Consider the following 21,253-nt stretch of genomic DNA (forward strand, 5'->3'; position numbering starts at 1 on the left):
ATATCCAGCTGAAGGCCTAAGTAATCTACTCCAAACACACAAAAAAATGGGAGAAGGCCAATGAAATTCCAGTACTAGGAAATTTATTGGCAATCAGTCAACTTAGGACAATGAGATCAAACTGGCTCGACATAATTCTGCGTTTTGGCGCAACATGCATCTTCCTCAGGAGTCAAATCTATTTTATAAATGTAATACAACACATATACATACACCAAATAGAACAAAAACTGTTGCACAATAAAATAAAAAAAATAAATAAAGAAGCCAAACATAATATGAATAAACACATACAATTTATTAAATATTGGACAATTATATCAAATTGACTCAATAAATATGCACAAAAGTGTATAAGAAATATAAGTAATATATAGAACATTAAAAAACATAAGTAATGTGAATAAAGACAAAAAATATAAAATGAGATAAAAATGTGATAAATGCATAAATAATTAATAAACATACTGCATATAAAACTGTTGTAGATAAATAATAACTACATACGTTAAACCAGACAAAATTAAGATAGTTTTATGCAGTTTTATTTGTCTGGTTAACTTATGCCATTACGTGCTGAATATCAGCATTTTACCACATAAGTGTTGACTCTGTCCCTGGACCACCCACAAAATCGCCAGCTATGAGTTTTGCAGTTAGTGCTGATATCCATCAGCAGTATCTGGTTAAGTGCTGCTGAATATCAGCAAATAGCCATGCACAAGTGATTTAACTGGCCAGGAGCCTCTCCTGCTTGGTTAAATTGCTTTGAATATCAAACTCTCTTTTATTAGGCCTATCCTAGTCCTTTCTGAAACCCACCCAGACCAAACCCCCTTGCCATTTACACATTCTTCAGTTTTAGATTTGTATGTACTGGAGTTCTAAAATTTGAACTTAGACATTTATGCAAGGTAAGTATTTAAGTGGTGGTTTGGGCACATCTAAAACACGAATTGTGCTTCTAAAATAAGCACCTCTGTGACTTAACTGAGGGAGAATGGCTATCACTCCCTGGTACTCCTGTAAAATAGCACAATATTTTCAGATTGTTGTATTCAATTCTCTTTTATTTTTGTTATCTTTAGACCTTTGTTTCTTTCTTACTCCTTCCTTTTGATCCCACTTCAGTTTCTTTCTTTTATTTAAATGTTTTCATTTTTTTCTTTATTCATTTTCCATTTTGCTACATTTCTTCTCCCCTCTGATTTGTATTTTCATTTGCTATCCATTCTATTCTATAAGGTTTTCTTTTAGATATTTCCTTCCTGCTGTCCCTTTCTTCTTTTGTTACCGCATAATAATTTTTGAATGGTAATTCAAAGTGTATTCACGCTGTGTTTTGATTATTGTGATGGTCTTTTGATTAGGTTACTGAAAAACCTTTTAAAGGCATTAAAGGTGGCCCAAAATTCCATAGCTAGAATCTTAGTAGGCTGCCTTCAATTTATTCCTCATCATCCAAAACAACTTCATTGGCTTCCTATCGAACAGATAATAAAGTTTAACATTTTGTATGTGGTATACAAAGTTTTTATGAACAAGGTATCTGTGATTATTGCTGTGGGTTTAAACTTTTATCAGCACTCACTCATTTTGAGATAGCTAACGAGGCCTTTGTGGAAGTTCCATCTTTTCATGCAGTGAAAGTTTCTCAATATTTTTTTACATAGCAGATCCACAATTATGGAATTCTTTGCCGCTTGCTTTGAGAGAGACTCAGAATTTGGAGTTATTCAGAAAGGAGTTAAGACATTTTTATTTTGTCAAGCATATTGTAAAGTCTGACCTGAAGTCTGTGAGAATTGTTTGGGTTACTCCCACAGAGCAGTAGTCACATTCATTTTATGGGTGTATTTTATGTGTTTTTATAAATTTTAATTTGTAATCTGAGTTTGTTTTATGACTATGCATGTAATACTTGTAATCCTCTGAGAATTGATAAGATCAAGCAGAATATAAATGTTTTAAATTCCCAGGTCCTATTTTTTTCTAACATTTTGACTCCCCTCTGGCTAACACTTAGCTCTTTCCAGATTACTGAAACATGAAGCTTGTTCCCATGTGCTCTCACCCACTGCTTATCTGCTCCTCCCTCACCGATATGGCCCTCTTTCTTCTCTTCTCTTGTTTTTTCTTTCATCGATTGTCTTCATCTTTGTTTCTTCTCCATTTCCACCATGACCTCATGTACTTTTAGGCACAACCTAATTTTACATAAGTACATAAGTAATGCCACACTGGGAAAAGACCAAGGGTCCATCGAGCCCAGCATCCTGTCCATGACAGCGGCCAATCCAGGCCAAGGGCACCTGGCAAGTTTCCCAAACGTACAAACATTCTATACATGTTGTTCCCAGAATTGTGGATTTTTCCCAAGTCCATTTAGTAGCGGTTTATGGACTTGTCGTTTAGGAAACCGTCGAACCCCCTTTTAGACTCTGCCAAGCTAACCGCCTTCACCACATTCTCCGGCAACGAATTCCAGAGTTTAATTACGCATTGGGTGAAGAAAACGTTTCTCCGATTTGTTTTAAATTTACTACACTGTAGTTTCATCGCATGCCCCCTAGTCCTAGTATTTTTGGAAAGCGTGAACAGACGCTTCACATCCACCTGTTCCACACCACTCATTATTTTATATACCTCTATCATGTCTCCCCTCAGCTGTCTCTTCTCCAAGCTGAAAAGCCCTAGCCTCCTTAGTCTTTCTTCATAGGGAAGTCGTCCCATCCCCGCTATCATTTTAGTCGCCCTTCGCTGCACCTTTTCCAATTCCATTATATCTTTCTTGAGATGCGGCAACCAGAATTGAACACAATACTCAAGGTGCGGTCGCACCATGGAGAAATATAATGGCATTATAACATCCTCACACCTGTTTTCCATACCTTACCTAATAATAGCCAACATTCTATTCGCTTTCTTAGCCGCAGCAGCACACTGAGCAGAAGGTTTCAGTGTATTATCAACGACGACACCCAGGTTCTTTTTTCCCACATGCATCACCTTGCACTTGCTCACATTAAACGTCATCTGCCATTTAGCCGCCCAGTCTCCCAGTCTCGTAAGGTCCTTCTGTAATTTTTCACAATCCTCTCGCGAGTTAACGACTTTGAATAACTTTGTGTCATCAGCAAATTTAATTACCTCGCTAGTTACTCCCATCCCTAAATCATTTATAAATATATTAAAAAGCAGCGGTCCTAGTACAGACCCCTGAGGAACCCCACTAACTACCCTTCGCCATTGTGAATACTGCCCATTTAACCCCACTCTCTGTTTCCTATCCTTCAACCAGTTTTTAATCCACAATAGGACTTTTCCTCCTATCCCATGACCCTCCAATTTCCTCTGTAGCCTTTCATGAGGTACCTTGTCAAACGCCTTTTGAAAATCCAGGTACACAATATCAACCGACTCCCCTTTGTCCACATGTTTGTTTACTCCTTCAAAGAATTGAAGTAAATTGGTCAGGCAAGATTTCCCCACACAAAAGCCATGCTGACTCGGTCTCAGTAATCCATGTCCTCGGATGTGCTCTGTAATTTTGTTTTTAATAATAGCCTCTACCATTTTCCCCGGCACCGACGTCAGACTCACCGGTCTATAATTTTCTGGATCTCCCCTGGAACCTTTTTTAAAAATTTTATAAGAGCTTGTTTACGTTTATAAAATTACCCTCCACATGCGTACTTAGGTAGATTGCGCCTTCACCCAAACAGTGCTCCTGGGAACACCAACATACAGCCCATATAATCACACACACTGGGCCCAATATTCAGACCGCAGGTGTTAGCCCGTGGTGGGCACTGAGACTGAATATTCAAAGCCGGGCTGTTTCCGGTGACCGGCATTGAATGTCTGGTTTATTTGTGACCAGTTCAAACTTAACCAGCGAAGCCGATATTCCTGTAGGCCTGTTATTCATGTAGCCAAATATGGCCATCAAACTTAGCCAGTGATGCGCTGAAAATCAGCATCTACCTGCAAATTTTCAGTGGGTCACTGCCAGCCATGTCTTGCTGAAAATTTGTGGGTAGCCGGTTATGGGGCATTTAACCAGCTAGGTGCCGATCCTGACCAGTTAAATGCTTTTGAATATCAGGGGGACTATCTTTTGGCATATCTATTTTGAGAAGAAATTAGCGTTGGAAGCAAAAATACATAGTAAAAACTTTTTTAGATACATTAAAAGCAGGAAACCGGCCAAAGAGTCGGTTGGGCCGCTGGACGAAAATGGTGTTAAAGGGGCGATCAAGGAGGACAAAGCCGTAGCGGAGAAATTAAATGAATTCTTTGCTTCGGTCTTCACCGAGGAGGATTTGGGGGGGACACCGGTGCCGGAAAGAATATTTGAAGCGGGGGAGTCGGAGAAACTAAACAAATTCTCTGTAACCTTGGAGGATGTAATGGGTCAGTTCAGCAAGCTGAAGAGTAGTAAATCACCGGGACCTGATGGTATTCATCCCAGAGTATTAATAGAACTAAAAAATGAACTTGCGGAGCTACTGTTAGAAATATGCAATCTGTCCCTAAAATCGAGTGTAATACCGGAAGACTGGAGGGTAGCCAATGTTACTCCGATTTTTAAGAAAGGTTCCAGAGGAGATCCGGGAAATTATAGACCGGTGAGTCTGACGTCGGTGCCGGGCAAGATGGTGGAGGCTATTATTAAGAATAAAATTGCAGAGCATATACAAAAACATGGACTGATGAGACAAAGTCAGCACGGATTTAGTGAAGGGAAGTCTTGCCTCACCAATCTAATGCATTTTTTTGAGGGGGTAAGCAAACATGTGGACAATGGGGAGCCGGTTGATATTGTATATCTGGATTTTCAGAAGGCGTTTGACAAAGTGCCGCACGAAAGACTCCTGAAGAAATTGCAGAGTCATGGAATCGGAGGTAGGGTATTATTATGGATTAAGAACTGGTTGAAAGATAGGAAGCAGAGAGTAGGATTGCGTGGCCAGTATTCTCAGTGGAGGAGGGTAGTTAGTGGGGTCCCGCAGGGGTCTGTGCTGGGTCCGTTGCTTTTTAATGTATTTATAAATGACCTAGAGATGGGAATAACTAGTGAGGTAATTAAATTCGCCGATGACACAAAATTATTCAGGGTCGTCAAGTCGCAGGAGGAATGTGAACGATTACAGGAGGACCTTGCGAGACTGGGAGAATGGGCGTGCAAGTGGCAGATGAAGTTCAATGTTGACAAGTGCAAAGTGATGCATGTGGGTAAGAGGAACCCGAATTATAGCTACGTCTTGCAAGGTTCCGCGTTAGGAGTTACGGATCAAGAAAGGGATCTGGGTGTCGTCGTCGATGATACGCTGAAACCTTCTGCTCAGTGTGCTGCTGCGGCTAGGAAAGCGAATAGAATGTTGGGTGTTATTAAGAAGGGTATGGAGTCCAGGTGTGCGGATGTTATAATGCCGTTGTATCGCTCCATGGTGCGACCGCACCTGGAGTATTGTGTTCAGTACTGGTCTCCGTATCTCAAAAAAGATATAGTAGAATTGGAAAAGGTACAGCGAAGGGCGACGAAAATGATAGTGGGGATGGGACGACTTTCCTATGAAGAGAGGCTGAGAAGGCTAGGGCTTTTCAGCTTGGAGAAGAGACGGCTGAGGGGAGATATGATAGAAGTGTATAAAATAATGAGTGGAATGGATCGGGTGGATGTGAAGCGACTGTTCACGCTATCCAAAAATACTAGGACTAGAGGGCATGAGTTGAAGCTACAGTGTGGTAAATTTAAAACGAATCGGAGAAAATTTTTCTTCACCCAACGTGTAATTAGACTCTGGAATTCATTGCCGGAGAACGTGGTACGGGCGGTTAGCTTGACGGAGTTTAAAAAGGGGTTAGATAGATTCCTAAAGGACAAGTCCATAGACCGCTATTAAATGGACTGGAAAAATTCCTCATTTTTAGGTATAACTTGTCTGGAATGTTTTTACGTTTGGGGAGCGTGCCAGGTGCCCTTGACCTGGATTGGCCACTGTCGGTGACAGGATGCTGGGCTAGATGGACCTTTGGTCTTTCCCAGTATGGCACTACTTATGTACTTATGTACTTATACATGCATATCTCTGTATTCAATTTACAAGCACCATTTCTGGAAGGAAAGCATTTTATTATATCCAAGAAATGCTATAAAAATTATTTCCAGTGACTCAATGCATATTTTATTTTCTGAGGAGTATATTCTATTTGTTTGCTTGTAAGGCAGTTTCTTACTGTGTTTTAACTTTTTATTTACCACTTTGTGATAATTTTTTTTTTATTTATGGAAGAACTTTATTGAAACAACAGAAAGAGGCAATACATTGTCAAATGCAAATCATTTACAAAACATGTAAAATCAGAATGAAAATATTAAGACTATGGGTATATCAACCTGAGCAAATCTTATCCCAGAGTATAACAGTTTTAACCCTCTTCCCCACCCACAATCCCAATGCCTCCTACCCTCTACTTCCCCCTCTTTCATTCTCCCTCCTCTTGACTTTGTGATGCCTCCTTTAAAGTGATTAAGAAAGATAATGGACTTGGTCAGGTACTTCTATGTCTCTCACACACACGCATGCGCACGCTCACACACACACACACACACACACAAGCTAGTTGCATTTGTTTTGTTTTTAATACCTGTAATTTTTTTTATTGTAGTTGCATATTGCTGATGTCTTTGTAACTACCTTGGTCTTTGAACGAATGGGCATGTGCTAAATACAATTAAATGTATGCATGTATACGAAGGTGTGTTTGTGCATGGAATCATTATTTTAAGAAATTGTGTATAATACATATATTTCTTTCTTGAGTTGCGTGTAGCAACTGAGTACACTGTATGTGCAAACTCAAGTGCTTCCTGGTTTAGTAAACTTTAATCCTTTTTTTATTTCATTTTAGGGTGTTCCTGGGTTGGAGGGAGGAAAAGGGGAGCCAGGCAAAGCAGGTCCTGCTGTAAGTATAGAATGGACAAGCATAAGCTTATTAAATTTTAATGCAGACCCTTTATTGGTAAAGAGCTAAAGGCAAAGCTGCCAAGTTACCCAGTTCCAAGAAGGAGATTTCAGGTCAGTCCTGGCTTTCTGACAACCTTATCATGGTGCATTAGGGGATCTACAGCATAGATTTCTATGAGAATTGGGAACTATAAATTTCCACTGCTTTGGGGTGCAGGATCAAAATTAGGATTGACCCATAAGTCTACATCATTTGGAAGCTGAAAGTATACTGTCAATAAAGTGTACCACAGAAATGTTTGGTTGTAAGATCCCATAGCCTGACTCGGGCTCACAATATTCAGCTGTCAAAGAAATATGACATGTTAGGAATGTGCCAAAGTTAAGACTTTTTTCCTTTGGTGGCCTAGAAGATGAGACTGCCACTGAAATGTAGCTGGAATGCAATGACCACAAATGCTTGCAGTCTAAGCAACAGAGTTCATGATCTGCAAGCCCTGATGTTAGAGGCAGATTTAGGTATTGTTGCTATCACAGAGACAGTTCGATGACTTCCATGAATGGGACGCAAACATATTGGGCTATAATCTATTTAGGAAGGATAGAGATGGTCAAAAAGGTGGAGGAATAGCTCTATATGTGAGAAACAATATCAGGGGTTCTGGGGAAAAGAAGAAGCAATATGGATTGCCTAGAAAAGAGAAGATGGAACCTCTGTCCACATGGATACAGACCTCCAACACAATCAGAGCAACTTGATAAAGATCTGAGTGTAGATATCCAAAGGTTAGGAAAGAATGGGGAAGTACTGTTACTGGGAGATTTCAACATGCCAGATGTGGATTGGAAAGGTCCATCTGCAGAATTGGAAAGAAGTAGAAAGATCGTAGATGTCTTTCAAAGTGCTCTGCTCAGAGAAATAGTGATGGAACCCACGAGGAAAGGAGCAACGCTGGATCTGGGCTCACAAATGGGGAAAGTGTGTTTAATGTCCGAGTGGATGCCCACCTGGGCAGTAGTGATCATCAAATGGTTTGGTTTGATATAACAGCTAAAGTGGAGGGCAGCCACTCAGAACTCAGTCCTGGATTTCAAACATGGTGACTTTAGTAAAATGGGAGAGTACCTGAAGAAAGAACTGATGGGATAGGAGGACATACGAGAAGTGGTCCAGGCTGAAAGGCGCTATAAAAATTGCTACTGGCCTTTACGTGAGGAGAGTAAATAAAAGCAAGAGAAAGAGGAACCCAATAAAGTTCTCCAAACAAGTGGTTGAGAAAATAAAGGCAAAGGAATTGGCATTCATGAAATACAAAAGAACACAGGAAAGAATACCAGATGAAACTGAAAGAAGCCAAGAGAGTTTGGTGAAAGCACATGCTGAATAACACATGGCTAGAAATGTAAGGAGGGGAGATGAGAATTTTTTCAGGTATATTAGTGAAAGAAGGAAGGCTAAAAATAGAATTGTGAGGCTGAAAGATGCTGTGAACCACTATGTGGAGAGTGATGAAGAAAAAGCGTCCGTGCTAAACAAATACTTCTGTTCTGTGTTCAAGGAAGAAAATCCTGGACAAGGACCACAATTGGCTGGTAAAGGTACATATGAGAATGTAGATATTGCACTATTCACAGAAGAAAGTGTTTATGAACAACTTGAAAATTAAAGGTGGACAAAGCTGTGGGACCATACAGGATCCATCCCAGGATATTGAGGGAGCTTAGAGAGGTTCTGGTGGGTGCTCTTAAAGATTTGTTTAATAAATCCTTGAAAACAGGAAAGGTTCTACGGGATTTGAGAAGAGTGGATGTGGTCCCTCTTCATAAAATAGGTGAGAGAGAAGATGTAGGAAACTACAGGCCGGTAAGCCTCACTTGGTTACTGGAAAAGTTATGGAAGCATTGCTGAAAGAAAGGGTAGTGAATTTCCAGGAATCCAATGGACTACAAGTTCCGAGGCAACATGGCTGTACCAAAGGTAAATAGTGTCAAACAAATTTGATTGAATTCTTTGACTGGGTGACCAGAGAACTGGATTGAGACGTGCGCTAGCTGTAATCTACTTGGATTATAGCAAAACCTTTGACACAGTTCCTTATAGGAGACTCTTGAATAAATGACAGGCTGAAGTTAGAACCCAATATGGTGAACTGGATTAGAAACTGGTTGATAGATGCCAGAGGGTGGTGGTTGATGGAATTCACTTAGAGGAAGGAAAGGTGAGTAGTGGAGTGCTTCAAGGATCGGTGCTGGGGCCGATTCTGTTCAGTATATTTGTGAGAAGCATTGCCAAAGGATTATAAGGTAAGGTTTTCCTTTTTGCAGAACATAACCAAGATTTCTAATAGCGTGGACACCCTGGAGGGAGTGGAAAACATAAAAAAGGATCTGCAAAAGTTAGAAGACTGGTCTAATGTTTGGCAGTTAAAATTTAATGCAAGAAGTGCAGAGTGATGCATTTGGGGAGTAGAATTCAATATGTCCTAGGAGATGAGAGGTTGATATGCACAGACAGGGATAAGAACCTTGGGGTGAGGATCTGAAGGTGACAGAACAGTGTGACAAGGCGGTGGCCATAGCCGGAAGGATGCTAGGCTGCATACAAAGAGGCATAACCAGCAGAAGAAAGGAGGTATTGATGCCCCCGTACAAGTTGCTGATGAAGCCCCACCTGGAGTATTCAGTTTTGGAGGCTGTATCTTGTAGACAGGTGCAAAGTGATGCACATTGGAAAGAATAATCCGAATCATAGTTACCTTATGCTAGGGTCCACCTTGGGTCAGCACACAACAAAAAGATCTCGGTGTCATTGTAGATAATACATTGAAATCTTCTGCCTAGTGTGCAGCAGTGGCTAAAAAAGCAAACAGAATGCTGGGACTTATTAGGAAAGGGATGGTAAATAAGACCAAGAATACTATAATGACTCTGTATTGCTCCATGGTGCAACCTTACCTTGAGTATTCTGTTAATTCTGGTCGTCATATCAGAAAAAAGATATAGCGGAATTAGAAAAAGTTCGAAGAGTGAACAAAATGATAAAGGGGATGGAATTCTTTGCATATGAAAGGCTGAAGAGGTTAGGGTTCTTCAGCTTGGAAAAAAGACAGCTAAGGGGAGATATGATTGAGGTCTCCAAAATTCTGAGTGGAGTAGAAGTGAATCAATTTTTTTACTCTTTCAAAAAGTACAAATGCTAGGGGACACTCAATGAACTTACATGAAAGTACTTTTAAAACAAATAGGAGGAAATATTTTTTCACTCAATGAATAGTTAAGCTCTGGAACTTGTTGTTGGAGAATGAGCTAATAGCAGTTAGCGTATCTGGATATAAAAAAAGTTTTGGACAAGTTCCTTGAGGAAAGTCCATAGTCTGCTATTGAGACAGATATGATGAAGCCACTGCCTGCTCTGGAATTGGTAGCATGGAGTGTTGCTACTATCTGGGTTTCTGCCAGGTATTTGTGACCTGGATTGACCACTGTTGGAAACAGTATACTGGGCTAGATAGACCATTGGTCTGACCCAGTATGGCTATTCTTGTATTGCTATTCTTATGTTCTTATGCTAAGGATGTAAAAAGACTTGAAGCAGTCCAGAGGAAGGTGACAAAAATGATATAGGGCTTGCCGTAAAAGACATATGAGAAGAGACTGGAAGACATGAATATGTATTCCTTTGAGGAAAGAAGGGACAGGGGAGATATGATACAAATGTTTAAATACTTGAAAAGTATTAATATAGAAACAAATCTTTTCCAGAGAAGAGGAAACAGTAAAACTAGAGGACATGAATTGAGGCTGTGGAGTGGTAGACTTAGGAGTAATATCAGCAGTGCTTTTTTTGTGTCGGTATGGTGTACCGGCACCTTTTTTACCTAGGGCCAGCTCACCTGTCCGCCCTTAGCTCCCTGACAGCCCTGCTTTCTATTCCTGCCGCTCCGCGACGCATTTAAATCTTTTAGTTTTTTTAAATCTGAAGTCGAAGCGCCAGCAGTGGCGTTAGTGAAAAGACCAGGCTCACCTCCTCCAGCCTTCCCTTCGTTTCCTTTGTGTCCCGCCTTCCTCTGACATAGTTTCCTGTTTTCACAAGGACTGGACACTGAGAGGGAACGAAGGGAAGGCTGGAGGAGGCGAGCCTGGTCCTTTCACTAACACCGCTGGCGGCGCTGCGACTTCAGGTTAAAAAAAGATTTAAATGCATTGCGGGGCGGCAGGAACAGAAAGCAGGGCTGTTGGGGAGCTAAGAGCGGGCAGGTAGGGCTGGGGTTGGTACTGGAACTCGACAGGGCAGGTGGAGGCTGGGACGAGTTACTGGACATGGAGGGGAGGATAGGGGGCAAAGGAGAATGGCTGGACATGGATGGTAGGGCAGAGGAGAATCGCTGGACATGGATGGGAAGGGAGGGCAGGGGAGACAGCAGAGTTGCTGGACATGGATGGATGGATGGAGGGAAGGGCAGGAGAAATGCTGGACATGGATGGAGGAGAAGGAAGACAGGAAGGAGATGCACATGGTTGGAGGGGAGAGAGGAGAAATGCTGGACATGGATGGAGTGGAGGGCAGGGAAGAGAGGAGAAATGTTGGAGGGAAGGAAAGACAGAGGAAGGAGATGCACACGGTTGGAGGGGAAGGGAGAGAGGAGAAATACTGGCCATGGATGGAGGGGAGGGAAGACAGAGGAAGTAGATGCACATGGATGGAGTGGAGGGGGAGAGGAGAAATGCTGGACATGGATGGAGGGGAGGGAAGACAGAGGAGAAGATGCACATGGATTTAGGTGGAGAGAGGAGAAATTCTGGACATGGATGGAGGGGAGAGAGTTGAAATTCTGGACATGGATGAAGGGGAGGGAAGAGAGAGGAAGTGAGGTGAGCATGGATGGAGGGGAGGAGAGAGGAGAAATACTGGACATGGATGGAGGGGGAGAGGAAAAATGGTGGACATGGATGGAAAGAGGAAGGAGATGCATTCTGACGAGATGAGGGAAAGGGAACAGAGGAGAAAAACTGCACATGGATGAATAAAATAAGCAAAAGCTGGATCCACTCTATACCTCCTCTAGTCAAGTCCGCGGAGGACCCATCTTTTACCTATGGATGTAGGACAAGAAATGAAGAAGAAAGGAGAAAAGCAAAGAAATAAATGGAAAGGAAGCCCTGGAAACGGAGTTAAGAGAACAGATAGAGAGCAGCAGAATCATAGACTGGGACCAACATGATCAGAAAAACAAAGTCACCAGACAATAAAGGTAGAAAAAATCATTTTATTTTCATTTTAGTGTTTGGAAGATGTCCAATTTGAGAATTTATATCTGCTGTCTTATTTTGCACTGGGTATACTAGAGCTGTAACAGCTTACATAAATTATTTATAATGAAACAAATCACATTATTTTTTTCTCTTACACTGGTATAGTATTTTCAATGATACTGCTTATATGTGCTGCATATACTTGAGCGTGCTGTTCACCGCCGCTGCCTTGATTTTCTTTCCTCACATGCTATTCTTGACCCACTACAATCTGGTTTTCGCCCTCTCCACTCAACCGAAACTGCACTTACTAAAGTCTCCAATGACCTATTACTGGCTAAATCCAGAGGTCAATATTCCATCCTCATTCTTCTTGATCTTTCCGCTGCTTTTGACACTGTCGATCACAGCATACTTCTCGATACCCTGTCCTCACTTGGATTCCAGGGCTCTGTCCTTTCCTGGTTCTCTTCCTTCCTCTCCCTCCGCACCTTTAGTGTTCACTCTGGTGGATCCTCTTCTACTTCTATCCCTCTGCCTGTCGGCGTACCTCAGGGTTCTGTTCTTGGTCCCCTCCTCTTTTCTATCTACACTTCTTCCCTTGGTTCATTAATCTCATCCCATGGCTTTTCCTACCATCTCTATGCTGATGACTCCCAAATCTACCTTTCTACCCCTGATATCTCACCTTGCATCCAAACCAAAGTTTCAGCGTGCTTGTCTGACATTGCTGTCTGGATGTCTCAACGCCACCTGAAATTAAATATGACCAAAACCGAGCTTCTCATTTTCCCCCCCAAACCCACCTCCCCGCTCCCCCCGTTTTCTATTTCTGTTGATGGCTCTCTCATTCTCCCTGTCTCCTCAGCTCGAAACCTTGGGGTCATCTTTGACTCTTCTCTCTCCTTCTCTGCTCATATCCAGCAGATTGCCAAGACCTGTCGTTTCTTTCTTTACAACATCCGTAAAATCCGCCCCTTTCTTTCCGAGCACTCTACCAAAACCCTCATCCACACCCTTGTCACCTCTCATTTAGACTACTGCAATCTGCTTCTTGCTGGCCTCCCACTTACCAGCTTATAATCGAACGAGAAAAACGCCCAAGTTCCGACCTAAATCGGGAGATGGGCGTTTATCTCACAAAAACGAATAAAGCGGTATAATCGAAAGCCGATTTTGGACGTTTTCAACTGCACTCCGTCGCGGATGCGGACAAAGTTGATGGGGGCGTGTCAGAGGTGTGGCGAAGGTGGAACTGGGGCGTGGTTATCTGCCGAACAGAGATGGGCGCATTTCACAGATAATGGGACAAAAGTATGCGTTTTTAGCTAGAATTTAGGGCACTTTTCCTGGACCCTGTTTTTTCACGAATAAGGCCCCAAAAAGTGCCCTAATTGACCAGATTACCACCAGAGGGAATCGGGGATGACCTCCCCTGACTCCCCCAGTGGTCATAAACCCCCTCCCACCACAAAAAATGATGTTTCACAACTTTTTATTTTGACCCTCAAATGTCATACCCACCTCCCTGGCAGCAGTATGCAGGTCCCTGGAGCAGTTGTTAGGGGGTGCAGTGGACTTCAGGCAGGTGGACCCAGGCCCATCCCCCCCTACCTGTTACAATTGTGCTGCTTAATGCTTAGTCGTCCAACCCCCCCAAACCCACTGTACCCACATGTAGGTGCCCCCCTTCACCCCTTAGGGCTATAGTAATGATGTAGACTTGTGGGCAGTGGGTTTTGAGGGGGATTTGGGGGGCTCAACACAAAAGGGAAGGGTGCTATGCACCTGGGAGCTCTTTTACCTTTTGTTCTGTTTTTGTAAAAGTGCCCCCTAGGGTGCCTGGTTGGTGTCCTGGCATGTTAGGGGGACCAGTGCAATACAAATCCTGGCCCCTCCCACGAACAAATGCCTTGGATTTATTCGTTTTTGAGCTGGGCGATTTCATTGTCCATTATCGCTGAAAAGCAAAAACGCCCAGCTCACAACTTGGCGAATAAAACATGGACGTCTAATTTTTTCGAAAATACGCTTGGGTCCGCCCCTTCACGGACCCGTTCTCGGAGATAAACGCCCATGGAGATAGGCGTTTCTGTTCGATTATGCCCCTCTTAGTCACCTCTCCCCTCTCCAGTCGGTTCAAAACTCTGCTGCCCGTCTCATCTTCCGCCAGGGTCGCTTTACTCATACTACCCCTCTCCTCAAGACCCTTCACTGGCTCCCTATCCATTTTCGCATCCTGTTCAAACTTCTTCTACTAACCTATAAATGTACTCACTCTGCAGCTCCCCAGTATCTCTCCACACTCGTTCATCCCTACACCCCTTCCCGTGCACTCCGCTCCATGGATAAATCCTTCTTATCTGTTCCCTTCTCCACTACTGCCAACTCCAGACTTCGCGCCTTTTGTCTCGCTGCACCCTACGCCTGGAATAAACTTCCTGAGCCCCTACGTCTTGCCCCATCCTTGGCCACCTTTAAATCTAGACTGAAAGCCCACCTCTTTAACATTGCTTTTGACTCGTAACCACTTGTAACCACTCGCCTCCACCTACCCTCCTCTCTTCCTTCCCGTTCACATTAATTGATTTGATTTGCTCACTTTATTTATTTTTTGTCTATTAGATTGTAAGCTCTTTGAGCAGGGACTGTCTTTCTTCTATGTTTGTGCAGCGCTGTGTATGCTTTGTAGCGCTATAGAAATGCTAAATAGTAGTAGTAGTAGTAGTATAAGGGGTGTGGTTACTGTGGGCGTGGCTACCACAGGGGCGGAGCCATAAATGGTGACCCCCCGCCCATAATGAGTTCCGGTACCTTTTTTCCTACAAAAAAAGCACTGAATGTCAGGAAATCCTTTTTCACGGAGAGGGTGGTCGATGCCCGGAATGTCCTCCCGAGGTAGGTGGTAGAGACAAAAATGGTGATGGATTTCAAAAAGGCATGGGTTGAACACAGAGGATCTCTAGTTAGAAAAAGGATGGTATAAAAAAACAAACAAAACAAAACTTAAATGGCTACATGTGTGTGGATGTGTTGAGTGATGCTTAGATGGCAACTCCAATTGTGAAGAATTAAGGCAGACTTGCACAGTCTATGTCCTGTATATGGCAATGCAGTTTGGATGGACTGGAAAGGGCTTCGACAGCAACTTCAGTAGCTGGAATATGAGGATAATGCCAGGCAGAATTTTATGGGCTGTGTCCTGCAAATGACAAGACAGATTCAGATAAGCTGGAGTGGGCTTCAACAGCAACTCCAATAGTTAGAATGTTAGGACAGTGCCGGGTGGACTTCTATGGTTTATGTCCCAGAAACACCAAAGAAAGACCATAATCAAGTATTTTGTATTTATTTATATCCCACAATTTCCCACCACTGGCAGCCTCAATGTGGCTTACAACATTGCAAGTATTGCATTAATTGTTGGTTTAATCATTAATTGATAATGAGTGTGACTGTTGGACAAACTGGATAGACCATTCAGGTCTTTATCTACCATCATTTATTATGTTAGACAGTAACTGAACCAGAGAGGATAAATTAACATGATGAGATCTGTAGAACAGTTGTCATATACCTTTCCCGTAATCCTGACTTGAGGAAAAACGTTTTAGCTCCTGAAAGCTAGTCAAAAAGGAAGCTCTTTTGGAAGAGTTAGATGGCATTTACATGTGTAAAAACTAGTTTACACATTTAAACATGTAAGTATCGATTTTAGAAAACCTCCTGCTCAACACATCTGCAGCGTGAACACTTTTCAAGGAGGTGTGGCATGGGTAGACTAGTAAAATATACATGTGCTTCCTATTTTACAAATGGAATACATATTCCTCACTGACGTTTACATCTTCTTCAAATCCTGGAGAAGTGTGAGCTAACTGCTCATTTGGACCTGGGATTTTGAGGGAGTCTTTTACAAAGGCATGGTAGCATTTTTAGCACGTGCTGAATGCTATAGATGACCATAGGAATATATGGGTATCTCTAGCGTTTAGCGCATGCTTAATTTTAGCGCACGCTAATAACACTAGCATGCCTTTGCAAAAGGACCCCTGAGTGCGTATGTTTATCCCTCTGGCCTTAAAATCCTCTTTGTACAATCAAAACATTTGAGGTTTAGAACTTAGCTTCTTAGTAGACTCATCTTGTACATGCTCTGGTTGATATTCAAAATGATTTAACCGGCCAGGAACGACTGCTGACAGGTTAAATCTCTTGTTCAACACTTAACCAGTTATTGCCGCTGAAAATTAGTGGTTAGCACCTAAGTGAAAACTGGTTATTTTGGAGGCATTTTAGGGGCGTTCCGGGGCATAGGACTGCATAAAAGTCAGTCATATTTTTATGAGGTAACCCATAGCCACTTAAGTGCTGAATATCGACTTAACTGGCTATGCGTTAGCAGGCTCTGCAAAAAAAATACAAATATTCAATGCTGAAGGCCAGACATGTCCCGGCATTGAATATCCAGGAATAACGCTGGTGACAGTCAGCAAAATGCTCACCACCACTGCCTGAATATTTACCCGTCTGTTCATACAGCTTAATATGTATAAAGTTTGTCCAATATTGGGAGATGCTGGAGTTGTTCAGTGTGGAGAAAGCATTTGACAACAGACTGAACAGATTGCCACAAGCAAAGGAAGAACTGGTGATTGTTTCTAGTGAGTAATGGCTGGTACCTGGGAACATCAGGAAGAGCGGCAGCATGCGATGTCATGCAGACATGTTCCACTTCTATAAAGTCTGATGGACCTTGCAGCTAGCTACAGGGCATGGTTGAAGAGGCATTGTTGAAAGGGTGTGCCCAAAGCACCATCCCTTGCCCTTTTGGAGTATCTGGAAAGCACTGGTGGGATGGGGGGGAGCTAACATTTTAAGGAATGGTGTTTCAGTGGGCAAGAAGAAAGTGGAGCTAAAGGTGACTGTAATATTGACACCTACTATATCAGGTCCAATAAATAGACATATAGTTAAGGGCTCTGTTTCAAGAACTGCACCATTGTTCTATCATCCAATGGAGCTTTTTTTAAGCTCAGCTGAGAGAACCCTGCCTCCCGGGCTGCAAAGCTCTGCTGATTCTTCTCAACCTGTGTTTGTTGAAGGTGGGGAGGGGGTAGTCTGCAATCTTCTACACCCTCTACACTTTTGATAGTACCTGGGGAGATTGTATTTCCTTTGCAAGAATTAGAATATGCTGTGAAAGTGCCTCAATATGTTTCTTTAAAGGGCATACAAGCAGTTGTCTCTTGTTTTGAAGATTTGATGTAGACTATTACTGCATGATTATAAACTTTTACATGTCAAGTGATTTTGAAATTTACTGGATAGGATAACTAAGTTTGCATCTTTTGAGATTCAACTGGTGAATGTCAAGACAAAGATTTCCGTTACAATTAACAAATGTCTCAGCTATCAAGGATAGTTTTACATTGCATTGAAAAATTGAAGCATTAGAGAGAAACCTTCAGTTTCTTAATTTTCCTGTTATGCATTTCTTGACTGCTGAGGTACTGGTATGGAAATACATAAAGGAAGTTTTTTTTGTTTGCCAAGAGGATATGGTGCTTATTTTTGTCTTTAAAAGAAAGTACAGGAAAGTAAACAAGAGCGAGAAGCCAATGTTATTGTTTCTTCAGCCAGTTCAGATTTGAATGGCTTTTTAGAAGACTCTTTAGGCACTATTTCTGCGCTGTCAGACCTGCTTGTCACTTTCCTTAATGACACTGTCAAAACACTGGTTTTAATAGCATACCTTAAAAAGAGGGGAGTGCATTTTTGTGCTCAGAAATCACAAATCTTCCCAGATGTGGCAAGGTCTACCTAAATGACTAGGACAGCAGTTTTGGCCTTGAAAGTAACTAGCATGAAAGGATCCTCCTTTTTTATTCTCCTGTAAATTTTTAGTTACCTTTCAAGGGAAGGAATATATTTTTATAGATCTGTCACACCTTGAGAAATTTGTCTTGGATCACAGTCAGGGCAGGTATGCACTACTTACTCTTGATGATGGTGCTATTAATTGACAGGCATCTATGTACACTAGGCGCTATTCTATAAGTGCTCATCTCTTATTCAAGTATGCTATGTCTTGTCATATTACTTCTATTCTTTCGTCTTTGCATTGGCTATCTCTTGAGAAACGTTGTTCCTTTAAATTGTTGGTTTTGGCTTTTAGTTTGTCATCGAACAGCACCAAAATATTTTTTGAAGAAATTACCTGTGTATGTAGCCAGTGTTCATTACATTCGTAAAGCAAGAGATGTTTTTCTCTTCCCTCTGTTAACTCTTTTATGCTTGATTGTGCCTGTAGGCGGGCCATATTGTTGTTGTTTGGCTTTTCTATGGAATAGTATTCCTTTGCATATTAGGAATACTGATGATCTTTTAGAATTCATAGAAGTATTGTTTAGTTTTAGATAGATTGTTCATTTTTTGGATTTACATGGGTACAGTTTTGGTTTGTTTATGTGACTGGGTTGAATGATGATATGATTTTATGTATTATTTTGTTTGTATTGTCATTTATTTTATTTTTTTTGTTACATTTGTACCCCGCGCTTTCCCACTTATGGCAGGCTCAATGCGGCAGGCAATGGAGGGTTAAGTGACTTGCCCAGAGTCACAAGGAGCTGCCTGTGCCGGGAATCAAACTCAGTTCCTCAGTTTCCCAGGACCAAAGTCCACCACCCTAACCACTAGGCCACTCATCCACTCTATATTTTTATTATGTATGTAACTCTTGTAACCTGTTCTTGGTGTAATTTGTAAAGCGGGCTATACATGAATGAATGAATAAAAAAATAAAACTGCAAAGGGGTGTACATGTGGGCAGAGCACGGGTGGGCTCTGGATGTGACTCCCAGATACGTGCATAGTTTATAGAATACTGTAAATTGTGTGTATCACTTGGTGCACTTAGGCACGCCAATTTACGTCTGTCATTGACATGGTGTCAGGGTGCATGCCTAGGTATGGGCATGTCAATGCCAATGTTACACTAGTATTCTATAATGTAATCTTGGTGCTGTGTGGGGAGGAGTTTGGCAGGGGCTAAAGGGTATTTTTGATGAAAGGGTATTTTTGATGAAGAATTATACCATTTCTCCTTTGTTTTCTGTTTGATACCGGTGTTGTCTCCCTTTTCTCTTTCAATTTACCTTGAAATAGTGATTTGAATTTTCCTTATGCTTTGTTTTTGGAATGTATATTCTAAAATTTCATTTAAAGAAATTGCACATGCATATTCTTTGGGGACTTTTGTTTTTATTAGCTTTCATTTCAGTGTATTCAAGTAGACTAACACTGACAACTATACTACTTGATCTAAAATCTAAGGGAAGCCTTTCTGCCCACCAGGAAAGAGAGACGTCCTTCTTCCTGTTGTCAGAGAGAAGGGAGTCCCTTTAGGTCCATCTAGAAATCTCTTTCAAGGCAGTGTATCTCCTTTCTTAGCAGGAGGGAGAAAAATGCTCAGCCAATGGAAGGGCATCTTGTGAAGCCCCCACATCCTCTATTTGAACATCTTTTTCTTCTCTAGCAGAAGAGAAAGGGGTTGTGAATGTTACTTCTGTCCATGAGATGTGCAAGAGTGAGAGAGTCCTGGCAGATTACAGTTAGCTCTGTGGCATTTGGAGGGCCAGTCTAGCATGTTGGCATTAAGCTAACTGGCTTTTTCTTTATTTAAAAAAAAATTATCCCACCCAATATACAGGTTTTTTTGAATGTCCCAACAATCTCAGAATAAATATTCCAAATTGTCCCACTGGTTTGCTTTTGAATGTTAACCATTCTGCAGATGACAACATGGGAAAGCTAAACTTAAGCTTGATGAATTACGGGGCTTTGTAGCATTGTCAGATACTGGAACTGCACAGAACTGAATCAGACTGTGATATAATGATTTTGCAGTACTCATAGTAACAATTGTATTCTAAATTGTTGTAACATTGCCTGCGCTGAGGGGAATTGATTTGACTTCAGTTATGATCTCAGCCTGTTATGTCACTGAGTTTTGTGCAGTGCCATATCACAATCTTTGTCCACGCAGCTTGATAAAAAGCATCACTAGAGTGTCACATTCACTGGTAGCCTTTTCTGTCTGTCTAATATACTTGCTGCATATTTCTCTTTATCTGCTGTAGGGTGTGCAGGGCTCCACAGGTGACAAAGGACTTCAGGGACTCAGGGGTTTTATTGGCTCTGGAGGACCCAAAGGAGAAATGGGAAACAAGGGGCAGCCTGGCTTACAGGTAATTCTGTCTCCCTAAATTTACAAAGGAATGCACTTCCACTGTGGACATGCATATATCATACAATTTGTCACTAGGAAAAGGGGATTAAGCTTAGCTACAGAACCTTCTTATAACTTTGATGAATTCAACCCAACTCTAAAGCGCTGAATTCTGAAATTAAGAGGCAGTAACAGGTCACAAAAAGGCTACAGTTCTCCCTGTTTTATAGGACACCCATGCTAAACTTCCAAATGCCATAAAATATTTAGGTGTCATTATGTCAGATGGGCTCAGCATAAGAACAAAGAACAGCAATTGGAGGAGACCAATGTAATTCCAACCAGAGGAAACAATTTATTGATAATACAAAGGCTGATAAGTCCAAAACATCAAAAAGACTGAATGGACTTGACACAGTCCTGCGTTTCAGCACAGCAAGCACCTGCCTCAGGAGTTAGAGATATTCCGGTCTAGTTGATAATGGAAAATTGTTAGCCAGTGAGTGGCAGTACAGGGATATCAGCTAATAAGTCACACTATAACATAAAACTGTAACACCATCAAAATGATGAAACAACCTATAGAAATGACATCGAAACAAAGACACATAAACTGTTGCTTTCACAAAAATATGCTCCTAAACTTCCCCAGCTGTAAAGGTGTAAAATACAAACTAACACACACGACCATCTTTTCCTACGTGAGTATGCAGATGTGGAATGCACTACCAATCCACTTGAAAACGATCAATGAACTAAATAACTTCCGCAAAGCTTTGAAAACCTATCTCTT

At 41.7% G+C, this 21,253-nt stretch overlaps 1 protein-coding gene across 2 annotated transcripts in view; it reads left to right on the forward strand.

Annotated features, from left to right (window-relative positions):
* Positions 1-21,253, forward strand: part of LOC115472910 (collagen alpha-1(V) chain-like) — a 256,126-nt gene that overhangs the window by 151,170 nt on the left and 83,703 nt on the right. For both annotated transcript variants that reach the window (XM_030207418.1, XM_030207419.1), the window contains exons 25-26: positions 6,919-6,972; positions 20,372-20,479. In XM_030207418.1, coding sequence (XP_030063278.1) covers positions 6,919-6,972; positions 20,372-20,479 — 162 coding nt within the window. The remainder of the gene's footprint in view (positions 1-6,918; positions 6,973-20,371; positions 20,480-21,253) is intronic.

Source organism: Microcaecilia unicolor, chromosome 6 (assembly GCF_901765095.1).
Source record: "Microcaecilia unicolor chromosome 6, aMicUni1.1, whole genome shotgun sequence".
Classification (NCBI taxonomy): Eukaryota; Metazoa; Chordata; class Amphibia; order Gymnophiona; family Siphonopidae; genus Microcaecilia; species Microcaecilia unicolor.